General features: G+C 48.9%; 1 protein-coding gene across 1 annotated transcript; it reads right to left on the reverse strand.

Annotated features, from left to right (window-relative positions):
- Positions 1-3,350: 3,350 nt before the first annotated feature.
- LOC119090974 (pleckstrin homology-like domain family A member 1) lies at positions 3,351-8,761 on the reverse strand. The gene is made up of 2 exons (XM_037213700.1): positions 8,734-8,761; positions 3,351-4,220 (listed from the first exon to the last, which is right to left on the reverse strand). Exons 1-2 carry the CDS (start codon positions 8,737-8,739, stop codon positions 3,483-3,485), a joined length of 744 nt encoding a protein of 247 aa, XP_037069595.1. The 5' UTR covers positions 8,740-8,761; the 3' UTR covers positions 3,351-3,482.
- Positions 8,762-27,155: the final 18,394 nt, after the last annotated feature.

A 27,155-nucleotide genomic window follows, 5' to 3' on the forward strand; every position in this document is an offset into this window, starting at 1 on the left:
CTTTCCCATCATCGATCACATCCATATCAATGCAACCCACCGGCACGCACCACCAGTGATCGCATCCATTTTAAGTGGCGGACTCACGCACAAATGTCAGGTAAGTGTGACCCCACAACTGCACAGCCCGTGGGACTATCAAATGGCAGGTTTTCTCACAATTTCCGCACAGGTTTTCGGTTATAACAACGCATTTCACCGTGAGCTGCATCGAAAACAGTCTCAACGGGGGTTGATGGTAATGCAACTCAAGAGGCTTTACTTGTAAGACACAATTTTTTGTTAGTTTTGTTAGGATTTAAATTTGTCGTACGACATGTGATGGATAATTAGTAATGTATATATATATATATATATATATATATATATATATATATATATATATATGTATATATATATATGTATATATATATATATAATTACTGTAGTATTTCCCTAATTTCATAATTTCTTGCTAACGTACGAGCCCGTGTAAGGCTCTTTGCTTGGGTGCACAACTCACCAACCGGGCTGTCTGTAAATAATACGTCACGAGAAGAAGAAAACACGCCAGCATGAGAAAAAGGACAGATTTGCCGTCGGGTTTTCTTTTAATAGCATTCGGCAGAGTGCCGTTCTTTCTTCGGTGCCTTACTTTTATGCAGGCAGTGGCGTTCTTTTTTTATAACATTGGCCTCTGGTGATAACAACACACGCAAACCGCGTGCATGCCGCTGCCACCCATCATGTCGTAGTGTTTGCGGGATAATAGTCTCATGTTTGCAATTATTTTCTGTAAACAGTGTTTCACGCTCACTTAACACTCATTACGCAAGCATTTTGACAAATGAGTGTGCTGTAAACATTTCAGAATCTACTCGTGGGGAAACGCAAAGCAAATGGAAGTTGTTACTTTCATGGTGGTGAGCAGGGAGTCCAATGAAATTTGTTCTGCAGTAGGTCTAAGCTATTCAGAAGGATTGCGAGAAGCTGTGCATTACCGATTAAATCGGACGTGTCTGATCTAACAATGAGTGGAAGTGCAAAAGGGGGGCATGCCTCGCCGTGCTCTCGTTGCGTGTTTTCGAAATGAATCGGCACAACTGGGGTTGCTTGAGCGTTTCATTTCGCAACTCACTGCCAAAACAACCATACGCTCCAGTCGCACAACCAGCATTGGCCCAAGGTCCTATCACTTGGTCTTTGTCTGACCTCTGAGTCGCCCCACATGAACAAGAGACGCCATCGCACTCACAGTACGCACCCACATTACCCTGCCCCCCCCCCCCCCGACAGTACACTTGGGGGGGGGGGGGGGCAGCCCACTGCGGCGGTGAGACGCGCGCCCAGTCTTCGTGTGCTACGCGTGATTCGTCGGCACATGAACCATGCCTTTCCAAACAGAAATCCACCCTTTTATTTTTAACATTGGGGACCGAACTACGCTCTTTTACGTGCAATTGAGAAAAAGAGCAATGTCACGTAACAAAATTGTTATTCGTTCTTGGTAAAAGCTTATAGTGCGCTGATTGTCATTTTTTGGCACCGACGATTTCAAAAATCGCACATGAATGTTTAAGGTACCTTTCTGATCATTTTAATGGAGGTGATTTCCCTGCAACCACGCAGCTCGAAATTTCCAAAGGCTCGAACGCGAAACTTAGCAACTGAGGGATTAAAAATGGTACCGTTTACTTCAGCGCTGATGACAAGCCCTGTGACGCAATTTTATGAAAATTCGAGGACTGAGGGCGTAAGCCACTTAGAAGGTTGTAGGCCACTTGTCGTTTATCTTGGAACGCTTCTTCTGGCCTCGCCCTTCCGGCCCTCCAATCCAGCCTTTAGCGGTGGTTCTGAAATATCCATGGAACCCCTCGGCACCAAAGAAGGGCAAGGAGGGAGAAATATGGCTACCTACGTTCTTGTTTGTGCCACATGAGCAGCCTTCTTTAGAGCATATTGTTGAGCGTCTATCATATTAACACACATAGAAGCTCTTCTCATAGACCCATGCTTGCTGAGCTCGAATACCTGAAGAGATATTTCCGAAGCTATGATTCCTCTTGGAAGGTTATCATCCTTGCATTTGGAGGACCCTCGACTCCAGGCATTTGGAGGACCCTCGACTCCAGGCATTTGGAGGGCCCTCGACTCCAGGCATTTGGAGGACCCTCGACTCCAGGCATTTGGAGGACCCTCGACTCCAGGCATTTTCTGGTCGCCCTGGCACTTTGGCGCGACTCGGAAAGTATTTTGCCCTACCGTATGTTGGCTCGGACCCTGAAAGCATAAATCCTCGCTCTTCGATGGGGGGCACTCGTAGCCTGCCTACGTTGCTTTTCAAGAATAAGGTCTGAACCTTTTGAATACGGTACTGAGATCTTGGCTAGCCTAGTTCACATCGCTGTTGCGCATGATGAGGACATTGTGAAGTTGCTAATCTGGAGGTTCATGATCTGAAGTTTTCTATGCTGCATTTCTGGCCTTGATCACTCTAAATGCAGTTTTGTCGTGCTGGCTCATTTATTCCCACATATCCCATATCAAAACTCAAAGTCGTCGATATTTCAGGGACTCACCACAGGACCTGATGCCGTTGCCAACGCTCGAGTTTAGTAATGGTTTTAATAAATCGGTGGCTTTTTTAAAATCGGTGGAATTACTCTGTTTTGTTTTGCTGTTTTGTACTGCAAATACAGTTTTGCGAATGTTTCAGCGGCTATGCTGTTTTTGACCACAAGCAGGAAACATCCTGTAATATCACGGCGATTGTATGACGTTTCTGTGACATCATCAACGCCAAGGTGACTTTGAAATAGTCTCCCAATAAATATTATCCCATTTTTGCGGGCGCGTAACCGAGGAACCCGGGGGTTTTTGGTCTTAAAAAGGACATGACCGTGAACTGCGTCAAAAGATCCTCAAGATGGCTTTTTTACTTTAAAACCCCATGTAGATGTGGAACATTCCCTTTAAACATAGGCGACGCGAGGAAGTCTGCAAAAGTTTGCGTGCATCTAATTCAGAAACGAGAGTAATTGAAATCTTGTAAAGGGTGTGACTGAACTACAAGTCATGAACTTAAAAATGACGCCTCAGTTCAAATTTCGAAGCGAACATGGAGGAGTCCTCTTAATTTTCTGCACCGTAACACGATGCCTTTTACCTCGCTTCCTCTCCCCTATAAGAGCAACCGTGTTTAAGCAATGCCAACCCGATGGTGCTCATCAATGAAAATATCCTAGGAGAGACACTCCTGGCCTGTGCTTCCATGCAACATGCCAAGCGGAGCATGTTAAGCTTCAACTCAGTGTCCCACTGCTGGCCTGCGACTGCTTCCTTCAATAAAGATGCCGTTGTGCATGGCTGCTGAACGTTTATTGCTTGGCTCACACATGGACATGAAACTGTACCGGACGTCACGGACCATATTACATATAGGGCGCTCAAGCTGGCGAAATTCCTAAACAAGCTGCCGTGCGAATAACGACAAAAGTGCGTCCTCAAACGCCTTCCCGTGTTCGCGGGAGGAACCGCGGCACATGCCTGCCAGGTCTTGGGTGAATCACCGGCCTCATGTGGATCAGCGGTCTCGGATGGATGAACGGCCGCCGACGCATCAGCGCCTCTGGATGTATCAGGGGCCTCGGGCGGAGATGGGTCTTCGAGTAGAGATGGGGCCTCGGGCGGAGGTGGGACCTCGGGCGCAGATGGAGCCTTGGGTGGAGGTGGGGCCTCGGGTGGAGATGGGGCCTCCGGAAAAGCAGAGGTCTCGCTTGAAGTGCCGGCCGAAATGAGGCAGACCCTCCGCCATGGGGACGAAGGGAAGGAGAAGGAGTAGGAGAAGGAAGAGGAAGATGTGGAGGAAGAGGAATAGAAGGAGGGGGAGCTGTCGCGATCTTCTCGGTCACCGACTCAGGATGCTTGGGCAGGCTGTCGTAAGAAACCTCTGCATTGTACCCCGACTTGCCGTCTACCCAGTAATCGACCACCTGGTTGCGGCCATCGGGCAGTTTCGTCGTGTACGAGCCCTCCGTGCGACCCCCGAAACGCTTCTCCTTCGCGTTCAGCTTCACACCAGAGGCCTTGTCCTTGACGCTGTAGCCGTAGTTGTAGTCGGGTTTGGCGCGGGCGGTTGTCTTGGCAGAGCGGCGATGGTCCTCCTCGTCGAGATCGTCCAGATCGTCGTCACCGTGGACTAGACAGGCGGCCACGACCAGGAGGGCTGACACGGTGGTCAGCTGGCGGACACATCGCATTCGTGAGAAACCGGCAGACAGATACAGGCCACAACACGACGCGGGTCCCGAGACGAACAGCGAGGTACAGAGCAGTGTGCCGATGAAAATTACAACCCTGCGACGGCGGAAGGAAATGAGAAATCTGGTTGGGGGATGCCAAGGCGTTGCAGCGCTTTGTGACTACTGAGCGGATAACGAACATGACAGTGGATCAAACTTAGAGAGCAGAGCAAGATACTGGGAGGAATGCGAGTCTCTTAACACGCGCTCGGGTGACCAGTCAACTGCTGGAGAGCTATGTACACTAAATTCCCAGAATAGCTAGGGCTCTATGCTCTATATGAACTAACTTGTATGAACCAAGTTGATTCAAATTTTGAGGTTTGAGGTTAAAAGGTTCCTTGATGATGACCTTTCAGTCTAATAGGTCAAATACTAATATTATATATATATATATATATATATATATATATATATATATATATATACATTAATGCTAACGACTATGTTTACGAATACAAGCACTTAATAATATGTTAAATAGGTTATACAAGGTCAACCTTCAGGTTGATGTCCAAAATACCTTCAGACCTCTTTATGCAGCTATCCTTAATTTAGCTACACTTGCACGCAAAACTCGTTACTGGTGTGCATATCAGGTCAATGACCTTTGACTTAAGGAATGTTGAAATGACTAAATCTCTCGGGATTATTTTGGTATTTATTCAATTTGCAATCGGCGCGAAGTAATACCCAGGCGGCATGCTTCTCGAAGTAGAAGATTGAACGAGGTCATTTCGATTTAGCAGACTCTCCTGACTACCATGATGTCATATAATCAACCTTTTAACGTCATTGTGATAGATGAACTTAACACGAGCATCAAAAGCTGTGCGCATTAAGAGTGTTTTCAGCCATAAAGTAGCTTGGTTTTGACATTGATTCGAACTCCATACCTGACCAGACGTCAACGGAATTTCCCGTACTCGTGTAATGTCAATAGTCCAATTATGAAAGCAACCATTTCGAAGTTGAGTAGCTTCACCTGACATTATGCTGTCGAATCATAAACAACGATTTTCTGCGGACTTATTGCTTATCCTGACAACCTTGGTATGACTTTGCCCCACCATAGGCCAGCGTCCTTACAATATTTTCTTACTATTATTGATATCAAAAGGTCGACTATTCAATCGCCTGGAACTATTTCCACAACCGTGATCGCCGCTGCTTAGTAAACAGTGGCGAACACCGATAAATACAGGAGCGAGGGAGTTTGTCTAGACTTTTTGTGGAGACTCAGAGACAGTTTAAGTCCTTTCATTTCATAAAACGCCCTAAAATTGGGCGTTTTTTGGCTCAAGCACTTAAAGGGAAAGTTTCACCTTGCAGGATATTGAAGCATGCGTCAAATATGATAAAATAAGCTTGCTTGTGGGGATTGGTACACTTTTCGGTGATAAAGGCTGCCCCGGACAACACAACTTCTGTGTTGAGTAAATATGCTTCACATTACATCTTTCATGGATTACGTCTCATACCATGCACAACATTGATTAAGAGCCAACTGACCGTCGCTATATCAGATATCGTGCTGACGAACGCCAGAGGTGAGCGACTTGACAATCGTATTTGTATTCACCTTGATCGCCGCATGGTCAGTGAAATGGCGGGATTTGAATGGCGTTATTGTAGCGTCATGGATGCCTGGGAGACGTTGAAATAGTCTTCCCGATAAAGTCTGCACATCTTCGAGGGCGTAAAGCTAAGAAACTAGAAGGGCTCAGGCCTAAAGAAGGCCCTGACTGTGAACTGCACCAAAGCAGCCTCCAGATGACTGTTTCGGTTGAAAGCCTCATACAAAAGTGAAACACTAGCCTTAATTTTATCCAATGTGATGCAGGGTAGCCCCCCCCCCCCCCCCCAATAGCGCGATAATTCCTGCGCCTATGGACGAATGCGTTTTAGTTATACAGGTGTCCGTTCCATAGAGCTAGCGTATCTACTTGCCTTTAACAATAAACTGGGAATTGGCATGCTGTCTAAGGTACCCTGTCTCGTTTGTCCTTAATGAATAATCCAAAACCGACACCGGAACCATATTTCCTGACTGAGGTCATTCTCGCGCTCTTGGCTGTCTGGCTATCTTCTTTAGTCTTAGGCCCTTCCAATTGGGCTGGACTGCCAATTTTTGGGCCCATTAAATTTAGGGCTATGTTAGCTGTTGTGACCTGTGAGTGAAAAGTAGCGTTTCTTTAATTAGCTTTGAGCCTAAGATGTCTCAGTACTTTTGCCGACAAGTTGTAAAATATCGTCATCAGTGCGTGACAGGCCTAGACCGACACCATCTCTCCGGTCCGACCCTCGGTCCCCTGACCGTTTCAAACCTCCAGTTCACCGGTTTCCTGAGCAGGAGCCACAGCAGCGCAACACACAGGATGCTGACGCATGCGTAAGCTTGGGAAAGGTGCTGATCTCAAATGTCAGCACCACTGGATTCAAAATACAGAAATTAACACTTTTTACGCGCCGGGAGCACCGAAACATTGGCGGTAAGGTGGTCAAAGGGGTCGACTTGGCACAGGACATCCACGTTTACCAATTGTGAGTCACATGTGAAGGCTCCACTGCAGCCCTCCTTGGCAACAGCTTGACAATCTTGGACGTTTCAATCTCTAAAGCGTCACTGTGATGAAGCCCGGCTGATGTTGACCGGAGATGTGTTAAAATACACTTCTGCCAGCTTAGCTGAGCTGTTGGTTGCCTTCAACCGGGTTCTCTCAAACGCCTTCGCCTCTGCTTAGAGGAAAAGGAAGAAAATGGTGCAAAGAATGCCTGCTAGCCTTTTATGCGTTGCAAGCACACCACGAGCTGGCAAGCAGAAACTGTTTGTAATACCGCCGCTCCCTGGATAATTTGGCGTGCATGGCAGCGACCTAAGGAACTGTGTAACTTTCCAGCCTCCCTCAACACCTAGCGCTGCATCCAGAGATACCTTAGCGTTTAACTGTCTGTTTCAACTGTTGTAGGAAGGAATCTGGTCCTATCGTTCCACACCGTACTAAAGCAGAAAATGTATTTCCCTGAAACACGTGCACATGGGTACCCTTACAATGTGGTCGGCTGTATCCCGAATTTAATCGCGTTATGGCAGTTATATTTCGAATCAAAGTTACCCCGACCCTTAAACTCCATGCTGTGATTATAGCGCCCCGTTTCCGCTACACACATAGGAAAGCACGTAGCCAGACGTCGTCAGCGAGCTCGTTGCGGACATGGTTTCATTAAGCAGCTGTAGACAGCAAACGGTCTAATTCACCGAGATGTGGCTGTGTGCAGCATCACACCCACAGCCTATTCCCATAGCCATCCTGAACTTCTTGTGAGCCATATTTGTGCCTCGTTCCGCAAAAAAATGGGAATATAAAAACAAGATTTCGATGAAATAGCGGCCTGTAGCTTTAGCGCCTGCTTCCTTTCAACATATATCCAAATGATGTGCACGCTTGTTGGACCGGGTCCCAACTACGCGTGTTTATACCCTGACACTGTCGTCTGTCGTTTGACCTTGAGCATGAAGAGGCATTGTTGTAGGTGCTCAGCCAAACATTAATGCGGGACTTTCCAAACCGTCACGAAAGTTGAAACCCGATCATCCAATAAAACCATATTCGACGAAAGATTTCGCTGGCCGTCGGGGAGAGGTGACGGTATTTGATGGTGTGTGGGCCTGCGTGGTGTTCAAACTCCGAACTCCGCTGTTCACCCCTGGCACGTGCCGCGCACTTCCATTACGGCAATCATGGCTCGCGGAAGGGCATTAAAGACTTAAGAACACGTCTGTGGTATCGGGCGGCGGTAGTTTAGCGCTTCAGCACCGCGTGTGGGTGAAAGCCCATTTGCATAGTTATTTTGGTACATCGTGTGTATACATTCACATTGGCCTATTTACTTCTGTAAATCATGTCTCTGTAGATTTATGTTTACATATTCTCTTCAGTACACTATGTGTATGAATTTAGTGACACGGAAGATCGGCCTAATTTTCTGTCGAGGGATCATAGTGTTGATGGAAAATTGACCGGAAGGGACAGAAGCGCCAAAATTTACGGACGCCTCCATAAATCTGTTCGAATATGTACATGCTGTGTGAGGCAAGATTAGACGGACCTAAGCGAGGTTCGCGATATCACAAGGTATCAAATTTCTGGACATTAAACTGGATCAAGCAGCAAATGCCTACAAAGTTGCATAAATGCAACTAACACTTAGCACTTCAGAGTAAGCAGAGCAATCAGCGGAATATTTAGGAGCGAAGGATTTCCAGGGATTCCTGCCGTACCAATTAAGGAAGAAGTGCACGGCTATCATCAGGCTCAATCCGGCCACGTTTGATGCCAAGACTAGTGAAAGGCGGAAAGCTCAAGACGTACAGTGAAAATTGCAATGGCGTCCGGCTGACGGCTGACGGCTGACGCAAAATGCGCGCGCACATAAACAGTTTGTCACTTACCCTCATGACTCCTGGTGTTGCGTCCAACGACGACTGCAGCATTGCAGGCACGTTGCCTAACCATTTTATAGCCGCTGCCTCCCTCCCACCCCCCTCAGCAAAGCACGCGACACGTTCCGTCTGATGAACACAGACGGGCTGTCGAGCCGTGACGGTCCAGACCCGGTTCACCACGGCCGTTGGACGCGTGGTGCACCGGGTCATTGTCGAACGGTGGCGGTCCGGCACGGGTCCCGCAGGACGCGTGGGGCACCTAGCCTTCGGAGTCGCTGCAAGATGCATGAAGCCGACAGTCGTGACTCCACCGGAAGTCAGCAGCGCTTGGGCACCAGCGTTCCGCCGCGGTGTCTTTGTAGTTTCAGCAGCGTGTCGGCGAGACCAGGGCGGGGGCGCAGCCTCCACCTGGGGGTCTTGCGTGGAGTGTGGGATGTCCTCGCATCTCGGTGGCGGCGAGAGCGTCAGGGAAAATTATAGATTGACGACTGACGTTGATTGACGTTTTATGTTTGCTTTCTGGCAGTCTGCGAGTCCAGAGGCACAGCGATAGGGGCATTGAAGCCACCACTGGCAATGACGTTAAGGAGGCGTCTAGTAGTGGTAGGCGGTCAACCTCCAGGTGATGTCGGGATCTTTGCATTCAAGGTGTCTATGTGCGAGTGTTGATGAACAATTAAGAGCAGTGGAAGCGGGTATATGTATGTTATAAGGCACACAAGACTGGTGCCAGCCTCCCACAACAGTTAAATTGAGATCAAGCGCAAAAAGGGTCTGTTCGATCACTTTCGTGTGCAATACATATTCATGCGTTTGTCGACAAATGCTCCGCGACAGTTGTTGACGGGCTGAAGCGTGCAAACATTACGTGTGGCGTGCATCACAATACCGTTGTGTTTCACCTCACCCCGCCACCCCGATTCCACATAGTTCGTTGGCAATCCGACTTGCACTGCCTTTACGAAAAGAACTCAAGCGAATCAGGCCTTCCCAACACGTGTTCCCAGTCAAGACATCAGCCCACCTCAACACGTGTTCCCAGTTCAAACCTTCTGTCGCTCGACCAGGGGCCGGCGCCACCGTTCGTGTGGCGCCGCAGGCTATGCCCTCGTGACCCCGGCCGGGCCAACCACCACGGCCCACCACGAGCCACCGCGTCAGGTGCGGGGGCGGGCAGGACACGGCACCATAAATACGTAAGCGAGGACGGCACGTTCTCCGGCCCAGCTCCTATCGGATGATTGATAAACCATCGCGTTTAAAAGCGGTAAGCCGACAAAAACGCAGGTGTGCACGTCATCGCGTGGGCAGCCGAGCAGGTCACGCGCCACACTGGTGCCAAACACTCGGCCGGTGGTGGAGGAAGGAGGAGGCCGGCGGAAGCCAGCCACCGCTCGAGCTGCGACTGTGCCGTTACGCGCCCAGGAAGCGTCAGAGGAGGCATGGGGCAGCCCTGCGTCGGAGGGTGCTGGGGAGGAGAATCAGACCAGAACGGTGTATTGCGAGGAGGAAGGGTAGTTTTCCCTGTGACCAGGACAAAATGTAACATGAACCTCGCCTATACCCCTCTGTTACCGCCGCCACCCTACTGGTGTCAATGGGAACAAACAAAACATGAGCCGCCGCCTCAGGTTTTCAAAGGAACCTCCGCCACTGAATCACACTGGAAGCTTGACGTAAAGTACAAAACCATGTGGGCGAAGGTGGAGGACCAGAACAGACATGAGCCAAGACCTTCACACGCCCTTCCGCTGACCAGGCGGGGACGCACGGCCCTCCCAGCGGCGGCGTCACGGCGTTTGATCAGGTGCGCCCGTGTGCAGGGTGTTTGACATGCACCGGCCCCTGGAGCGTGAAGCGCCGCATGCCGTCACGCAGTGTGCGACAATGCGTCGATTGTTTGATGCCGTCTATATTTAACAGGTGGCAAGGCGACATTGTGCAGTTCGTCAGGCAGGTGCCCCCGGCTCACTACGACGGACTCGAGTCAGAGCTGCCATGAAGGTATGGTGACAGGCGGGGGCTTAGGGGATGAAGAGGTCAGGAAGAAAGCTACGGCTGGGTGGCTGCGTGGTTCAGTGGGCTATGATCGTTTGAAACGAACGCCAGGCTGTGTTAGTATTGTTTGATTTGACGATATGCTATTGTTGGCATCAGTGTTGGGTTGTGCGTTGAAGTTTACTTCTATGCCCGCTTTTTCTTCCGTGGTTCCCTTGCGCGTGTATAAGGGGAGATGTACCATGGAACGTGAGGTGGATGCTGTGGCGCGATAACCCAGCGATGAATGCCCCTCTTGTTCTTGAGTGGCGTGCGTGTTGCCTTCCTGCATCAGACCAATGTCCTTTCTGGGACACGATTGGTGAGTAAGACACTATTGAGACAGTATTGACTATGCAAAGCGCTTTAAAATGGACGCACGACTGCTGCTGACGTCATTTACGTCGCAACCTCAGCCGCGCCCGCATTTTGTGAGCTGTAACTGCAGGATTTAAAACCAACTCTCGGGATGGTCTGGTCCTGGGTACACCCATGCGGATTTGATACCGATCGTGTTGGTAGGGCTAGTAAGGCGTATAGCGAAACGGCAATGACCCGTCTGCTCCCGGCCCCAAGTGAATGGAATTGAATCAGCTAGTTATCTGATATGTCGCCATCTATGCGGGGGAACCGCACTCTTGATGGGAGACAAAATATGTTTCGGACATCTATTGACATCATCTACTTACACGATCGTGTTTTGTCAATACCCAACAGCGATCAACCGCCAAGGGAAAAATTGCATCGTCGGAACAGCAACTAGCTTGACCCTGAGTTCCTAAAGCGCTATCTACAACCCGATCGGCAACGATATAATTACGATAAAAAACGTCGCACGGGTGTTGATCACTCCATTTAAAAAACAACTTTGTTTGACAACTTATTTTTAAGCTGCTTTAGTCGCCACGAATGTCGGCAAGCGTCTGATTACTTATGTGTCCTCTTCACAGCTCCTCCTGTGTTTTGTCCTCGTGGCGGTCGCCTGCGCCGACGACGACCCAAAAGAGCTCAAGCAAGACAACAAGAAACACGACGACGGGCACAAGACTGCAACCGGCGGGTACCAAGCCTCTGACTACAACTCGCTTCACTATCGCCCCGGCGGGGGATCCTCTTATGGGGACTGACGACGGTGACGACGATGGCGCTAGCTATGGCGATGGCTACGGCCATAATGACGACTATGGCCATGATGACGACTATGGCCATGATGACGACTATGGCCATGATGGCAGATATGGCCATGATGACGACCGTGATGACTACCACCGTGGGCATGTGTCACCGGGCCATACCGGGGTCGGGTACAGTCCGCCGGTGCCGAACGCCATCCGTACTCCCGTCGCCCCTCAAGCGCGGCCGTACTGCGCCGCCCAGCTCTCCGCGTCCGCTGCCCCCCTTTCAGCCGCGAATCCCCTACGCGCCGGTTTTTAAGGGCTTCGGCTTCAAACGCGGACATGAGAACTCGCACCGCCCCGTCGTCAAGACTGACTACCAGGCCATCCCCGACTACAACTACGCGTACGGCATCAAGGACAGCTACTCGGGCGTCGACGTGGACGTTCACGAGAACCGTCTGGCGGACCGGACGGAGGGCTCCTACTCGGTCATGCTGCCGGACGGCCGCAAGCAGGTGGTGACCTACTGGGTGGACGGCAAGTCGGGCTACAACGCCGAAGTCAAGTACTACGGCGTGGCCAAGTACCCGCCGCCGAGCCACGTCCGCCGGGACGGCTACGCCAGTAACCACGGCTACGTCCGGCCGAACGTCCAGCACCACTTTGGCCACGGGCAGGAGCACAGCTACGCCAAGAAGTTCAACTACGGCGGGCAAGACTACGGGCGGCAGCATGGAGACAAGGACGACTGCGGACGCAGGAACTACGGCTTTGTCGCCGGGGACTTCACCCGTAGCCGCGGGAAGCCTTATGATGATGATGACCATGACGATGATGGCTATGATGATGATGATTTCCAGCATGGCTCGCGACGGAGGTACTATAAGAACGGATATGGCTATAAGGGGCACAATAATGCGGTATGTAGATGCTTTTATCCCAATCGTAACTTCTCTAGTTGAATCCAATGATACTTAAAAGACGCCGGGAAAAGCGGAAGTTGGACACGCGGTGGCTGAGTGATTGTAAAATACAAGTTGTGGTCATGCTGTGCGTGGTGTCAAATTGTGTGTTCACGTGGTGTGCTATCACATATTGCCCCTCTATTTGCATTTGTTAAGCAAGCGGTGCCGAAGTATGCCAAATGCTGGAACTAAAAGCAAACACCTTCATATGTAGGCCATGCCTTAAATGTAGGTAAGCTCCAAATGTCTGTATTTTCAGCAGTCTCACAAAAGCGTCTTTTTGCTCAAGCTATGTTTTGCGCAAGCTATCGAGCCTGACCATGTTTCTGGAAAGTGTATAATAATTCGTGGTGACCCGCCTATTGTTGCACACAGTGAATATAATCATGTCATCAAACGCTCACTGTTCTCTCATGCATGATACATCTGTTTTCCACCTCCCTGACAGCTACCGTGGCACATTTTCATTTCGATTTAGTTCAAAAGCACTCATATATATATATATATATATATATATATATATATATATATATATATACATATATATATATATATATATATGACCGACGCACTATATATAGTTTCAAACTTTGGCTATATGGTGTTGGGCATGGTATTATGCATACGGCTTGCATATTTCAGCTGCCAGCACGAATCTCATCAACGTATAGAGGACGTCATAACGATTACTAAGCTTCTGTCCTGCAATAACAGTTTTTGTTTTGCTAAATTTAGAATTAAATGTCAAATACATGCTGACGCTGTCTTGTGGTCGTAGCTTAGGCGCTACTGAAATGCAAGTCAACAAATGTTCACCGGTCTAATAATCTCCCAACATCATGACATCAATTCGTTTCGGTTCTTTCTCCCCATTCAAAGAAATCAGGTCTACCTCAAGCATCGTGGCATCGCTATTTTTCCTGCAAAGGCAGAAGACCGTGATATCAAAAAGAGTTTTTTTCGGACCCAGCAGTTTACGTGCAACGGAAGTATTGGCCATTTTCACAAAATGTTGCAGCATACTAAAAAACATTAGGCTGCACGAAGCGTGAGGATAGACTCTGGAACAATGCACTTAACGCCCAGCTGCTGACTGCGTAGAAGTATCCGACATTTATGAACGTTTCCAACTTGTCTCCAGGCTGAACACAAATCGCAAGCTTATATAATCCTCTAATTCAATAAACTGACACCTTGTGCCACTTCCCATGAGTGGAGCACGCACATTCTTCCGAAATTATCCTCTGAAAACATTTGCATCGCACTGAATGCTGTTGAAACGGGAATACAAATGCGGTTTGCCGTTAGATGTGGTTGTTGACAGTGCTCCACGCATCATGCGCAAAGTCTGGCTCGCCACACAATATATATATATATATATATATATATATATATATATATATTTATATTTATATATCAAAGTCTGGCTCGCCGCTTTTAACAAGTTGGCACATGTGACCGGTTAAATGACATGTGCTTGGTTGGGGGTCAATTTTCGGGATTGGTGGCGCGCTATATATATATATATATATATATATATATATATATATATATATATATATATATATATATATTCGTGTCCGGAGTACACTCACCTCCACACGCAACTAGCTAACTCAGGGATATGTTGGGTATGTAAGCTTATGTGACCTTTAAAACGCAGAGCCAGCCATGGCATTTGCGACTATTTTTATATTGAATTCAAAATCAGCGTTGAAAAGTTCACTGGACGGAATTTTGCTCAAAACAAAAGGCTGATTGAGGTCATTTTAGGCCAGCGACTACCTCTGACTTGCGTCAAGTCAAAATAGTACCTGCTGACGCCCTTGCAATCAAGGAATTCGAAATGAGCGTCAAAACTATTTGCTTATTGACGTTGAAATTTGTCATGCAAACGCACTGTTTGGTTTTGATCTTGCCGTCCATAAAGCACGCTTGTAATGCAATCCGGTTACACACGTGGTTTATACGTGAACAACACCTCACGAGCTTGACACCGCAGTTCGGTCTGCTGCGTTGAAAGGAGCATGAACAACACCTCACGAGCTTGACGCCGCAGTTCGGTCTGCTGCGCTGAAAGGAGCATGAACAACGCTTCACGAGCTTGACGCCGCAGTTCGGTCTGCTGCGCTGAAAGGAGCATGAACAACACCTCACGAGCTTGACGCCGCAGTTCGGTCTGCTGCGCTGAAAGGAGCATGAACAACACCTCACGAGCTTGACGCCGCAGTTCGGTCTGCTGCGCTGAAAGGAGCATGAACAACACCTCACGAGCTTGACGCCGCAGTTCGGTCTGCTGCGCTGAAAGGAGCATGAACAACACTTCACGAGCTTGACGCCGCAGTTCGGTCTGCTGCGCTGAAAGGAGCATGAACAACACCTCACGAGCTTGACGCCGCAGTTCGGTCTGCTGCGCTGAAAGGAGCATGAACAACACCTCACGAGCTTGACGTCGCAGTTCGGTCTGCTGCGCTGAAAGGAGCATGAACAACACCTCAGGAGCTTGACGCCGCAGTTCGGTCTGCTGCGCTGAAAGGACTTTTCAGACCGGACATCCGAACAAACAAGCCCTGTGACTCAAACTCCATGAGAGACGGCCTGCTGAATGTTTTGTCATGGGCGTTGAAAGTACAGGACCACTAGTAGCATGACATTGGGTACACGTGACAGATATGGCGTTTAACATCGTTCGGATTACGGAAACGAAGGTCTGAGCAGGAGGCTGGCGGGCCCCACCTCACATGCTCATGTGGCACGGACGGCCGTCTGGGCGAGAGTTCAAGCCGACGCGTCTCACGGCTTGCTCTGCCAGAGCAATTGAAACATCAAGACGCGAAAGACGGACAATCCTCAGCATATGATGAGCAAACTTTAACCAGTCATATTAGAGGCCTCTACCAAAACTGGTAATCGCTGACTGGTACCATTGTACACTTCTCCAGATCGGTAAACTTTAGCAGATTTGTAGACTTTTCCAGATCCCTCCAATATGCGGGGTCCGGTGTGGCTACACTGCGCAGTGTGCGCAAAGTTTGTCATGAACTGCCAGTGTGAGCCCGCATGGAAACCTCTTATCAACTTCCCATCAACATGCTGGACATTACAAAGGACGCCAGTGCAGCGCGTGCGTCTCGGTGGCCGCCTTTGCACGACACAATGAGTCTTTTTAATGAGGGTAACGTTCGCTTATACGGACGGGCAGTACCAACAGGCATGGGCGTGGTCGCTGCAGTCCTGGTCACTGCAGCGTTAGTCAGTCGGCTTTGCACCGGCCCCGCGCGGCTGCACGGAACTCCGGCACTCGGAATGTGTGTGAACTCGGGCCAACGGGAGGGGAAGAGGACAGCCGACCTGGTTATAAGCACATGCAAGCGTGTAGTTTTGCAGAATCTCAGCCCTCCGCCGATGAAATTGGCCCAGCCCTCCGCGCATGAAATGAAGATTTCATTCTGCTCGCTCGCTTTTGTCCATTTGTATCCCCTTCTCCACGATTACACTCTGATTACGCTGGGCGAAACTTCCTCTTCCCGCTGTCCGTTTGATCCAAAGTGAGATAGAGGTGCAAACCAAACACGAGCCGGTTGCTTGTCATGAGCCGCAGCCAATGGTATCCGACTGTAAGTTTTTTAAACATGGAAAAACTTCAGCAAGACCTGCGACCGCACCAAGCGTGACCTTACGCTGTCCAAAGCCACCACCCTTCGCCTCGCTAAGCTTCAGGTACCCTCTATTACCCCCACCCCCTCCAATTGTTGTCTCTTCTTGGGAAAAAGTAATGCCTAAACGGTTCCTATGAGACCGGGAAAATGAAGTCATTCAAGTCACCATTCATCTGATGCACGCCCTGACAGAAAGTGCCAGCGGAAGTCAAGTCTGGCAGGAAGTCTGGCAGATGCTGAAGCGAGCCAACTGATACTGGTCAGGTATGCACTAAATGGAATGAAAACCCGCCTGGTTGGCATTTTGCGGCGTGGTTATTACAAACGAGCTCATATTAGCGGAACCGAAAGATCTGTACCGACAGATCTTCAATTAGTCGTTCTCACATGTACACCAGCCACTTTGTACACCGCGTCTCATCCGGCCGTTCTCCTAAACCATTAAAATCTGCCTTTGTCGTCCGACTCTGCAACGGTTTGCCCAGGAAGGTAGAGAGCCTTCATACATTAGAAAGCCCACGGCATGTCAGGCACGGCAGATGCCCACCGTCGGGTATGTAACTCTTGTTTGTCATCACAAAATCTCGCGTCGCATTTAAACCCGCGCTCCATGCAGTCGCTCGCGTGTAACGTGTCCTTACATGGGCACCCCGCTGTAGCGGTTTGTTCAGGTGAGGGGGCAAGGTCCTGCGAAGCGTGCACTGTATCACCACGACCAAGCGCTAAAGCGGTGTCATACCGTGCCTCGCAGAGCAAAATTCACGAGGATGACCTTGAGCGTGTCCGGGTCCGGCCTGCGTAGAAAGTGAAACGCCGCCAACTCATAGTTGTGCATGGTGTTCCGGGGTGCATTGCTTGACAGGCGTGGCGTGATAAGCTTTGCACCGACTCATGCACGCACCGCCACGTTTGCAACTTTTTGCACTTCTGGCCGTGAGATTTCTCACGTAAAAGCTCGCGGATACCTGTGGGATGCCGGAGATGATCGGGAATGTAGCAACGGTAGGTCGAAGTGTTGCGAGATCTCTGCGTGAACGTCATTTACCGCCAACCGTAATTGGATTAGTACTGTTATAAGAGACGTGCTTGCATAACGGACACAAGGAGCCTTGTAAATCCATTAAAAAATATGTTTGCAGTCAATTCATTTCCAAGCGTAGTACTTTCGCTGCATGGAAGATAGCTTTATGAAATGTGTCAGCATAACACGTTTTCATTGGCATAAAAGTACTTGGTACAGTTTTTCAAGCTGTGATTCCTATTGACCTTGTCATTTCTCCTGATCACTGGCCTGTTCAGCACACATTTGGCGGAAGGAAGCTACTCCGCACGCTGGCCGCGGGCGGCCGCGCGGCTATGGCTCCAGCCAATCAGATCCGCTGTCAGCTGACGTAACAGTCTGACCTTGAACCCATGGGCAGGCACATTTTCGGACCATGGGGGCAATTCCTGCATACGCCCCCGCGCACCGAGGGCCGCTGCACGTGACAAACATTAGCGGTTTTCCTACTGCTTGTACGGGTTATATTTTTAGGCATGCATTACTTGTTGAAGTGGCGTGCGCAGGATTGATGATTATGAATCAAGAAAGATAGTGTTGACTTGAGTGCAAAAAAAAAATGATCCAGGTCAGAAACATTGATAATGCCATATGACAAGTACGAAAAGTGGTCGACGTCAGAAAAGTTGATAGTTGTGCAAGAAAAAAGTGCGAAATAACCTTCCATGTAAGATGAGCGCATAGCAATACACAAAATTAGGGAAAAATGCGAGAAATATAATACAACAGATTATTCATGCTGTATCCGGACATTTAACCTTATTTGTTATGCATTGTTATGCGGAAATGAACACGATCGCACAACGCGACTTAAACATAGCAGCATCAATCTCCATGTGGGGCAGTCACCCAACATAGCAGGGGCTTAGCCGGAACATCTCAAAAGTACAGTTGCATTTAACTGTAGATAGCTCCAATTACACATGAGTAAAATTTTTCCTGTAAACTACCCACTAACTTCGGCCATATGCACTGTGCCGTCCACATCCTCTCTTCGATCGCAACGACCTCTGGTGCAATTTGTCATGCAAGTAGCCAGGCCCTAGACCGAATGGGCGCAGCCCAGCTATGCAGCTCGTCGATGCGACATGTACTGAAGCGCACCGCTGCTTGCGTGTCTATTCTGGTAACGTTATAATATCCCAACCACGCAGTCAAAACAAGAAAACAACGGCACGGTTTGACACGTTATCACGTCTAGGTGAAATGGTAATATGTCCGTTTCAAACCGGTCACACTCTGGTGTAGAAAGCTTCGCGGCCCAGACTTAGCTTTGAAATTTTGGATTTTCGATTGAAGCTGATTCAACAAGATGAAGATCAAATTTGCATGATCTGGGGAGGTGAAAATCTGAGCTCCTTGCTTCATAGACTTAAAGACATGCGTTGATTAGCATCGCAGCACAGCCCATAAGCCCTTCTAGGCAAATTTGCATCTTTTTCGTCCACTATCCTATGCTTTATCTGGCCGCCGCTGATTGGGGTTGGTTTTTAGTTTAGGCTAGTAACACTTTTGTACCACAAAATTGATCACGTATAAACTATATGTGTTGTAGGTGAGATGTACAGCTGGAAAAAGACACATAACGCTTTTGTCCCGGGGCGCCTTAGCAGATGAGGGGAAGAGGGTTCATATGTTCTGAAAAACCTGAAACGACATGTCGAATGAGATCCTTCACTTCTCTGCAGTAGTTATCAAAAACATAGTAGGAACAGGCAAACAAAAACAAACAGACGGAGAGAGAGAGAGAGAGAGAGAGAGCAGAGAGAGAGAAGAGAGAGAGAGAGAGAGAGAAGAGAGAGAGAGAGAGAGAGATAGAGAGAGAGAGAGAGAGAGAGAGAGAGAGAGAGAGAGAGAGAGAGAGAGAGAGAGAGAGAGAGAGAGAGAGAGAGATAGAGAGAGAGAGAGAGAGAGAGAGAGAGAGAGAGAGAGAGAGAGAGAGAGAGAGAGAGAGAGAGAGAGAGAGAGAGAGAGAGAGAGAGAGAGAGAGAGAGAGAGAGAGAGAGAGAGAGAAAGTGTAACTGACTAACTGGCTGGAAAGAAAATGACATAAAATGGTAAAATACTATATGTCAGGGCGCAGCCCACTGCCAGGCTACCCTAATCTGCAGTTTCTTCAGTTTTAATGTTAGCACTGGGTAAAATTTCTGACAAATGTCAACAACTTGTATCCCATGCACCTTCTTCTTTCACCCACATATGATTCGCAAGTTGTACCACACGTGGCCTAAATTTGACATCAAATTTAATCTGATGCAACATGAACGCAGACTCATCACCGCACCTAAAAAGGGAGAAACACGCCCTGGATTTTCCCTCCATCACCTCATTCCATTTTTGCGATGGAATTTACTTCACTGCATTTCATTTTCCCGTTTCAATGGTAAAAACTCTCACGAGCAGCGGTGGAAATAATGCCAAGATCCCAACGACACCGCGTCGCGTCCACAGAGCACCTCCGGATAAACCTGGGGTATCAATCGGACAATGGTACTGGCAAAGTCTTAGGCCTCTTTGTTCATTCATTCAAACGCCCCCGTGAAAAGGCCAAGGGTGCAACCGTCTTTGAGCTCGCTAAGCATAAAGGTCAGGACTTGCCAGTCAGGGTAAATGAAAAACATGAGACAACTCCACGGTACAGATGAATACACTGGCTGCATCTAACTAGCATTGTCGCTAATTGTCCGACTCATCTGTCCAACAGTCCTCGAATATCCACCTTTCCTGAAAGCGATCTCGTAAGGAAGACCCTCTGTCCTGAACCATGGGTTACTAAGCTACGCACTTTTTCAATCGCAAAGCTGATAACGTGTCATAGCATTGTGTCCTTACTTGTGTATACCTTAAAAGGCAAATTAGGGGACATGGTCCTTTCTCAACGCCTGCTTAGTGTTGTTTCTACGTGTTGCAACACGTAGAAACAGCAGTATAAACAGTGTAGTTTTAAGAGTTATTGTGCTTCTTAGTCTGTTTTTAGTAATGTATTGAGGCAAATTCAACACTCCCAAATTCCACATGCAAAGCTCGGATAACAAGCGATACAGGCAAAATGTAGGATGCAGCAGCAGTATGCGATACCTAGACCTGCATTGGTACACAGTCACGCAGCTGTGATCTGGAACAAAGACCCATCGGTACGTGGGTATACTCCTGTCGCTTAAGACCAGAAGGAAATGTGTGCGTGATCCTCACAACACGACGAGCCATTCCGGCCACGCCCCATTGTACACCCCCGCTGATCACGACATCGTCATCAGGGGGGAGACGTGACCAGTGCTCTGTCACAGGGCGTCGGTCGTTCAGCAGGGGTACCGGTATAAAAGCCTGTCGGAGGACGACTTTGTCACCAGTGCTCTCCCGTAGCTTCCAGTGGTCATACACAACCATGAAGGTGGGTGTCGCCCGCAGCTTAGTCTGGAAAAAGGTTATTCAGCCGTTTACAACTGCAGAACAACCGTACAAGGAGTAAATGCAACATTAGATTATCGTCAGTTACTTATGACGTGTTGATCGCATGAAGTCGTTTTGTATATATATATATATATATATATATATATATATATATATATATATATATATATGTATATATATATATATATATATATATATATATATTTATAGATGTGCGTGTGTGTGTGTGTAGAAAGTTGATGACCCGGCCACCCCAGTGGCCATCAGTTATGCATCAATCGGTCAGCGTTTCGACGCACACGGGTATCACCACCAGGACGTACATTCTTGCGCCTTGGCAAGACAAGGCTAGATTTTACAAACATTCATAGGTTATTTCGCATATATCGGTTATTGCAGGCAAGATCATATTCAATAGATCGGCATTTGTCAAATCAAGAAAGTTTCACAACGTATCGTATTTATCTAAATTTACCTTCCTGGCCAAAATGCAAACCGCAACGCTTATGGTACGTACAACACTGAGTGATCAACATGCTCCCTCTTCCCCAGGTGCTCTTGGTGTTCGCCCTCGTGGCTGTGGCCACCGCATCTTACGACAGGTCTAGAGGGTCGCGTCTAGGAGCTATTGTCGGCAACCTCCGTGGTGTCGGTGGTTCTTACGGAGATGATGGCGTCTCCTACGGAGCTGCCAGCGGCTCGCGCACGGGACGTGGCGGCACCTCCTATTCCGGAGGTGCCGGTGGTCGTGTTGCCCACGCAGGCTCTGTGGACTACCACGCTGTACCCGACTACAGCACCGCCTACTCCATCAAGGACGGCTACTCCGGTGTGGACATCGACTCTCAGGAGAACCGTCTCGGTCACCGGACCGAAGGCTCCTACTCTTCCCAGCTGCCCGACGGCCGAAGACAACAGGTCACCTACTGGGTGGACGGCGACTCGGGCTACAACGCTGACGTCAAGTACTACGGCGTGGCCAAACACCCCCCTACCCGGAGCAAGAGCTATGGTGGCGGCTACAACAACATCCGTGGATCTCATGGTGCTAGAGCCATTGCTGCTGGCATTCACAACATCCATGGATCCTACGGTGCTGGAGCGATTGCTGGTGGTTCCTACGGTGCTGGACCTGCTGGTGCTGGCATTCACAACATCCATGGATCCTACGGTGCTGGAGCGGTCGCTGCTGGTTCCTACAGTGCTGGACCTGCTGGTGCTGGAATTCACAACATCCATGGACCCTACGGTGCTGGAGCGATTGCTGGTGGTTCCTACGGTGCTGGACCTGCTAATGCTGGTATCCGCATCATCCATGGATCCTACGGCGTTGGAGCAATCGGCGCCGGCATTCACAACATCGGTGGCTCCTATGGTGCTGGATCCATCGGTCCTTATGGTGCTGGAATCCGTGGCGTCGGGGGCTCGTACGGTGCTGGCGCCCACCTGGGCGCTGGCAGTGCTGTGAGCTACGTTTCTAGGTCACGTCTGGCCCATGGAGCCGGAGCTGGTTACAAAAGGGGATCCTACGGAGTTGGCGCCACCGGTCATGGTGTCTCTCCGTATGGTGGCTGTAAGGGATCTTACTGCTAATGACATGCGTACCTCGATCTTACCAATTGCATGTTTGTATGGAATAGCCACACAACGGTGGAGACTGTAAATACATTAGTATAGCAATACAAATAGCAGTCACTCACGTCCTTATTTTGAAGACCTTGTTAACAGTGAAACTCCACGGAAATGGCGAATGAGGGAGCATTATTCCATCACATCCACATTGCCATTCCAGCCCACAGAGATGCCAATGAGCCCTAGGTCCGTAAGCTATCTCCAAGACGCATCATGGCCCACTGATGAAGACGACGGGTTAAATATGCTGACAAAGAACTTGACTGCACATACTCACGTAATGCCCCCACAACTACCACCACCTCCTCCACCTCACCCTTTCGTAAATATATGCCGGTTCTGACGTCAGTGCGGGAAAGCATTAATAGAAACATCGTTGAGCAAGCCTCCCTCACCAGAGGGTAGAGGTCTTTCAGCTTTTGTTTGCTGCGTTTCATGCTGCTTTGTGTAGACAGTTAACCTGCTCACGTGTGCTGCCCACTTCCCAGGAGACATAAACAGCCCCGAATTATTCAATTTTCCGCCAGCGGTGCAGGCAAAGGGGGACACAGGGGACAATTGCCCCCCCCCCCCCCCCACCTTCCCCCCTCCCTCTCCGCATTAGGTCTCGAATGATGCGAAGGGTCCCACTGGACCGGCGATTGAGGCCCAGAAGGACTGGATGGAAGCCATATTGAGACTCGCGGTCCTCAAGGCCTGGAACTTCAATGCCAGTTTAGGGTCCTGCGCGTCGATTTTGGCCCTGAGCCGATCAGGGCCTTTATGTTGGTCACCCGCCAAAAGTGCCGAATGGTCGGCACCGTGTCGGTCTGGATCTGGGGGCCTATTTGTGAAGTAGGGGTGAAGTCTTTGCCAGCGATTCACATTAATCGGGGCCACTGAGTCAATGATTCGCTCTTGTTTCAGCCAGGGGTCCTACAGTGCCTAGCAGGGAGTCCTGTTGTGGCGAGAAGCACCCGAGTCGGCCAAAGAGGGTACGAGAAGACGTGAAGAGTGGCGTGAAGGACCCCTTGAGTCAAAGGCCAGATTAGAAGGCCCAAGTGCCCGAGGGGCTGGCTGTATGTAGCAATAAGGACTCCGGTCAGTGGGGCCGTAACCACAAATGGACCTCTTGCACCGATCATGGAAGCTTGTGACAATCCGGACACCAGGCCGGGCCTACGAGTTGCACTGTTTGGGGCTAAAGACGCAGCTCCTCAGACCGCCAGGCCTCCAATATCTCAATCGCGAGAACACGCGGGACTTTGGCCAGGTTGCGGACCACACCTGACCGGCTTCTGCCAATCGAAAGTTTTGACAAGCAAATTAATAAACTTTGCTGGTGTTTCGTGCGCATCAAAATCACTCAAAAACTAGTAAGTGCTGCCAAACACATCAATTATAAAAATCATATTTTCTTATTCACAGCAAAAGCACTAATTACAGAAAAACCCATGACGGACATGCCACTAGTTCACCAGGCCGCGACACTCGAACCCCCGTGAGGAAATATCTCACTGAAAAACTCAAGAATACCATCAAAAATTGTCCAAAGCTGGACTGATTTCATTCGGCAGCAGCAAGGCGGATCTGTAACAGAAACACAGCTGCACACCGCACCGGAGCCTTATTGCAAGGGCGTGGCGTCCTCAGAACTTCATGTTTTTTACTTAAATTATATTCCACAGTCAATATCGATGACTAATGAAATGAACGGAAAACTGGGCGTCTTTCATCGCCCTAGCCTCCCTCACTTGCCAACACAGCCCGCAGTTACTGAGTATCACGTGCGCAGCAGTTGTCGAAGTTGAAGAGTCGTGCAACAGTTTGTCTATGAGTGCCTGAAGAACACGACGCAGTTTACGACCACAATAACAGGGATTCTTAGGCATGATTCGTTTTACCCCTAATGCGATTGTCATTGGTTTTCAACAAACATGTATCATTATAGCTTTTGTTTTGTATGCTATCTGCATGTCTTATAATACATGTGCCTGTGTTAAGTCTCAATCAATTCACAATTATCAACATACAATGCATACACAAATACAACAACATTAAATCAACAATTACAGTGTGCAATCAAAAGTTCAAGCTTGACATAAGACTTCAATGAAATGTTCGATGACGATTTAAATTTACATTCAGCTGGCTACGTGAAAAGGCTGGCTGGCTATGTTCAGCAAGCCATGTCAAAAGAGGTCCTGGGCATGACTGTCTAGGTTTTCCTTACCATAGATATTTGGCTACCCCTTTAATCTGTATCTAACGGTGTTTTGTGGCGCTGCTAATTTTCAGTTATGTCACTTGAGTGACAAACATTCGTGGCCAAATGTGACTGTAGCCTTTGCTTATACGCTGCATCACACAAAAGGTGCCGTGATAGTTGTCGGGTGCATCGGCGAGGGCGGTAACGGGGAAATGTGGAGGGGAGGTGGTAAAAGGGGACTGTGGAGCGAGGGTGATAAGAGGGGAATGAGGAGGGAGGGTGATGAGAGTGCAATGTGGATGGAGGATGGCAAGGAGAAAATGTGGATAGTTTTAAAGCTACCATGGGATATTCATTCGATTATACTGTACGTTGTATCCACTTAAAGGCAGCAAACACCAAATAAGGGCCTAAGACCGGTTTTTCAATACAGGCCGTGCGGCGAATGTGACGCATTGGAATGGCGTTTGTGCTTATGTACAGTGATTCAGTGCAATGAGCTGAGAAGACTTCTTATGACTTCAAGCATCCAGCATTTTGTATTCCCTCAGTGTAAAGCCACCACATATTCCGTGCGATTTTAGAAGCCTATTGAGTTGAGGTAAAATGGTGGAATAACTGGTACATTTTGGTGATGGGCCTTCCTTAAATTAACCCTCTCCCTTCTCAATAGTAGCTGAAAACTGGCCACACAATGCTTAAGATCTACTTACATAAAGATGAAAAACAACATATAAAATTCCAATGGGCATGGGCAAAGCATTTTATGTTCGAGGTACATTGATCACTGCTTTCTAAGCAGCATCACTGCTGCTATGCAGTAAATGACACTGACGTGCCATCTTATGCACAAATTATGTACAAGTTTAAAGTGAAGAATAAATTACAAGATGTAGATGACAGTTAACTTATTACATGCGGGTTAATGTCGAGTCAGCCTCCTAGCACAGCTGACTTTTGCGAGCCGAATCTCTTGCTGGCCGGGACGGGCCAAGCCGCCAGCTGATATTTTGGAAAAATTGTGTCTCTAGTCGGGGATCCTGAAACAGTGAGAGTCCCCTGTGTCGGTCAGAGGTAAGCAATGCCTAGCACAACCCTGTGTCGGCAAGACGGTTCCGAGTCGGCCCGGGGAATGTTGCTGAGCTTTGACACGGACGGGAACCCGAATGCCAAGGGGCCTCTTGTATTGCTTGGAGTACTCGGACAATGAGAGGAGAAATTATAACTATGGTGAGGGTCGTCCACAAGGACATAATGGACGGGTCCTGTATCAGGCAGGGCCGTGAAGCACCGAATGGGTTGGCCTCCAGACCATTTCATCCAAGGGTCCGTCAAGCTGAACTGGGGTCTATATGCCAATGATTGGACCACCTGAGGCGATAAGGGATCTTGTCGCACGAATGACCGTTCCTGCGTCGATCCGGGACCAACTGCTTGGGTTAGAAGGCCTCCCACATCACGGAGGGGGCCGGTGTATGACGTATCTCTCTATGGGCCTTCGGATCAACCGGTTGACACCGCCCCCGTATCGCCAGAACGGCAGCTTGGTAGGTGCGCCGCGCTTAGAAGAAACGTCCCTTCATTGGCTGAGAACGACGGTGTAATCCGTGCTATTATTTCCGTGGAGACCCTTGCCCGGAAAAGCCAAAGAGTCTCAGTGCTTAGCAGAGTGAAACCCAATCAGGTCAAACTGAAAATCTAAGCCATGTTTGCCCGCAGAACGTCCATCCATTTGCAGGTTTGACTCGTGAAAAAACTGACAGAAAACGCGTGGAGGATGCACACTCCAACCTTAGGAGCGAGAACACCGATGGCCTGTGTCGCAGATCCCATTGAACCAAACGGCGTTGGCCGCTGCAGATATGGTCAAGCGGCGGCGCTGGGTGCGCGAGAACGACCGTCATGAAAGGATGCCGCCGAAGATCTGTCAAAATCGATGCGAACCGTTCAAAGAATAGACTTCGGGTAGGGGGAATTTCGTCTTTATAGCTTTGAAGCTTCCCTCTGGAAGGGTTACAGGCTGCAACAACACAAGAAAAAGGGATTATTCCTTTTCGCTCTCAGTTCCACCATCAGATCACAGCTCTACTTCGAGGAACTGTAAATGCTAATCCGTTGCTTTAATCAATCTTAAAACGACGCAGATGAAATGTATGCCTGGGCCGTCCTCTGAACACATCGGTTGATGTTTCAAGGCATTCAAGGCCATTTATTTCAGATGCGTCCTTATTTTCATCTGTCCATTGGCAGTCGCCAAAAGTTAGCTGCGGAGCCGAAACTGCAAAACTTGCGGGGACTGCAACGCCGAGCGTCGGGTTCAGTTATTGGTTTAAAAGAGTTCTTCGAAACGCGCATTAC

The sequence above is a fragment of the Pollicipes pollicipes genome, unplaced genomic scaffold, assembly GCF_011947565.3.
Source record: "Pollicipes pollicipes isolate AB1234 unplaced genomic scaffold, Ppol_2.1 Scaffold_3216;HRSCAF=3773_pilon_pilon_pilon, whole genome shotgun sequence".
Lineage (NCBI taxonomy): Eukaryota > Metazoa > Arthropoda > Thecostraca > Pollicipedomorpha > Pollicipedidae > Pollicipes > Pollicipes pollicipes.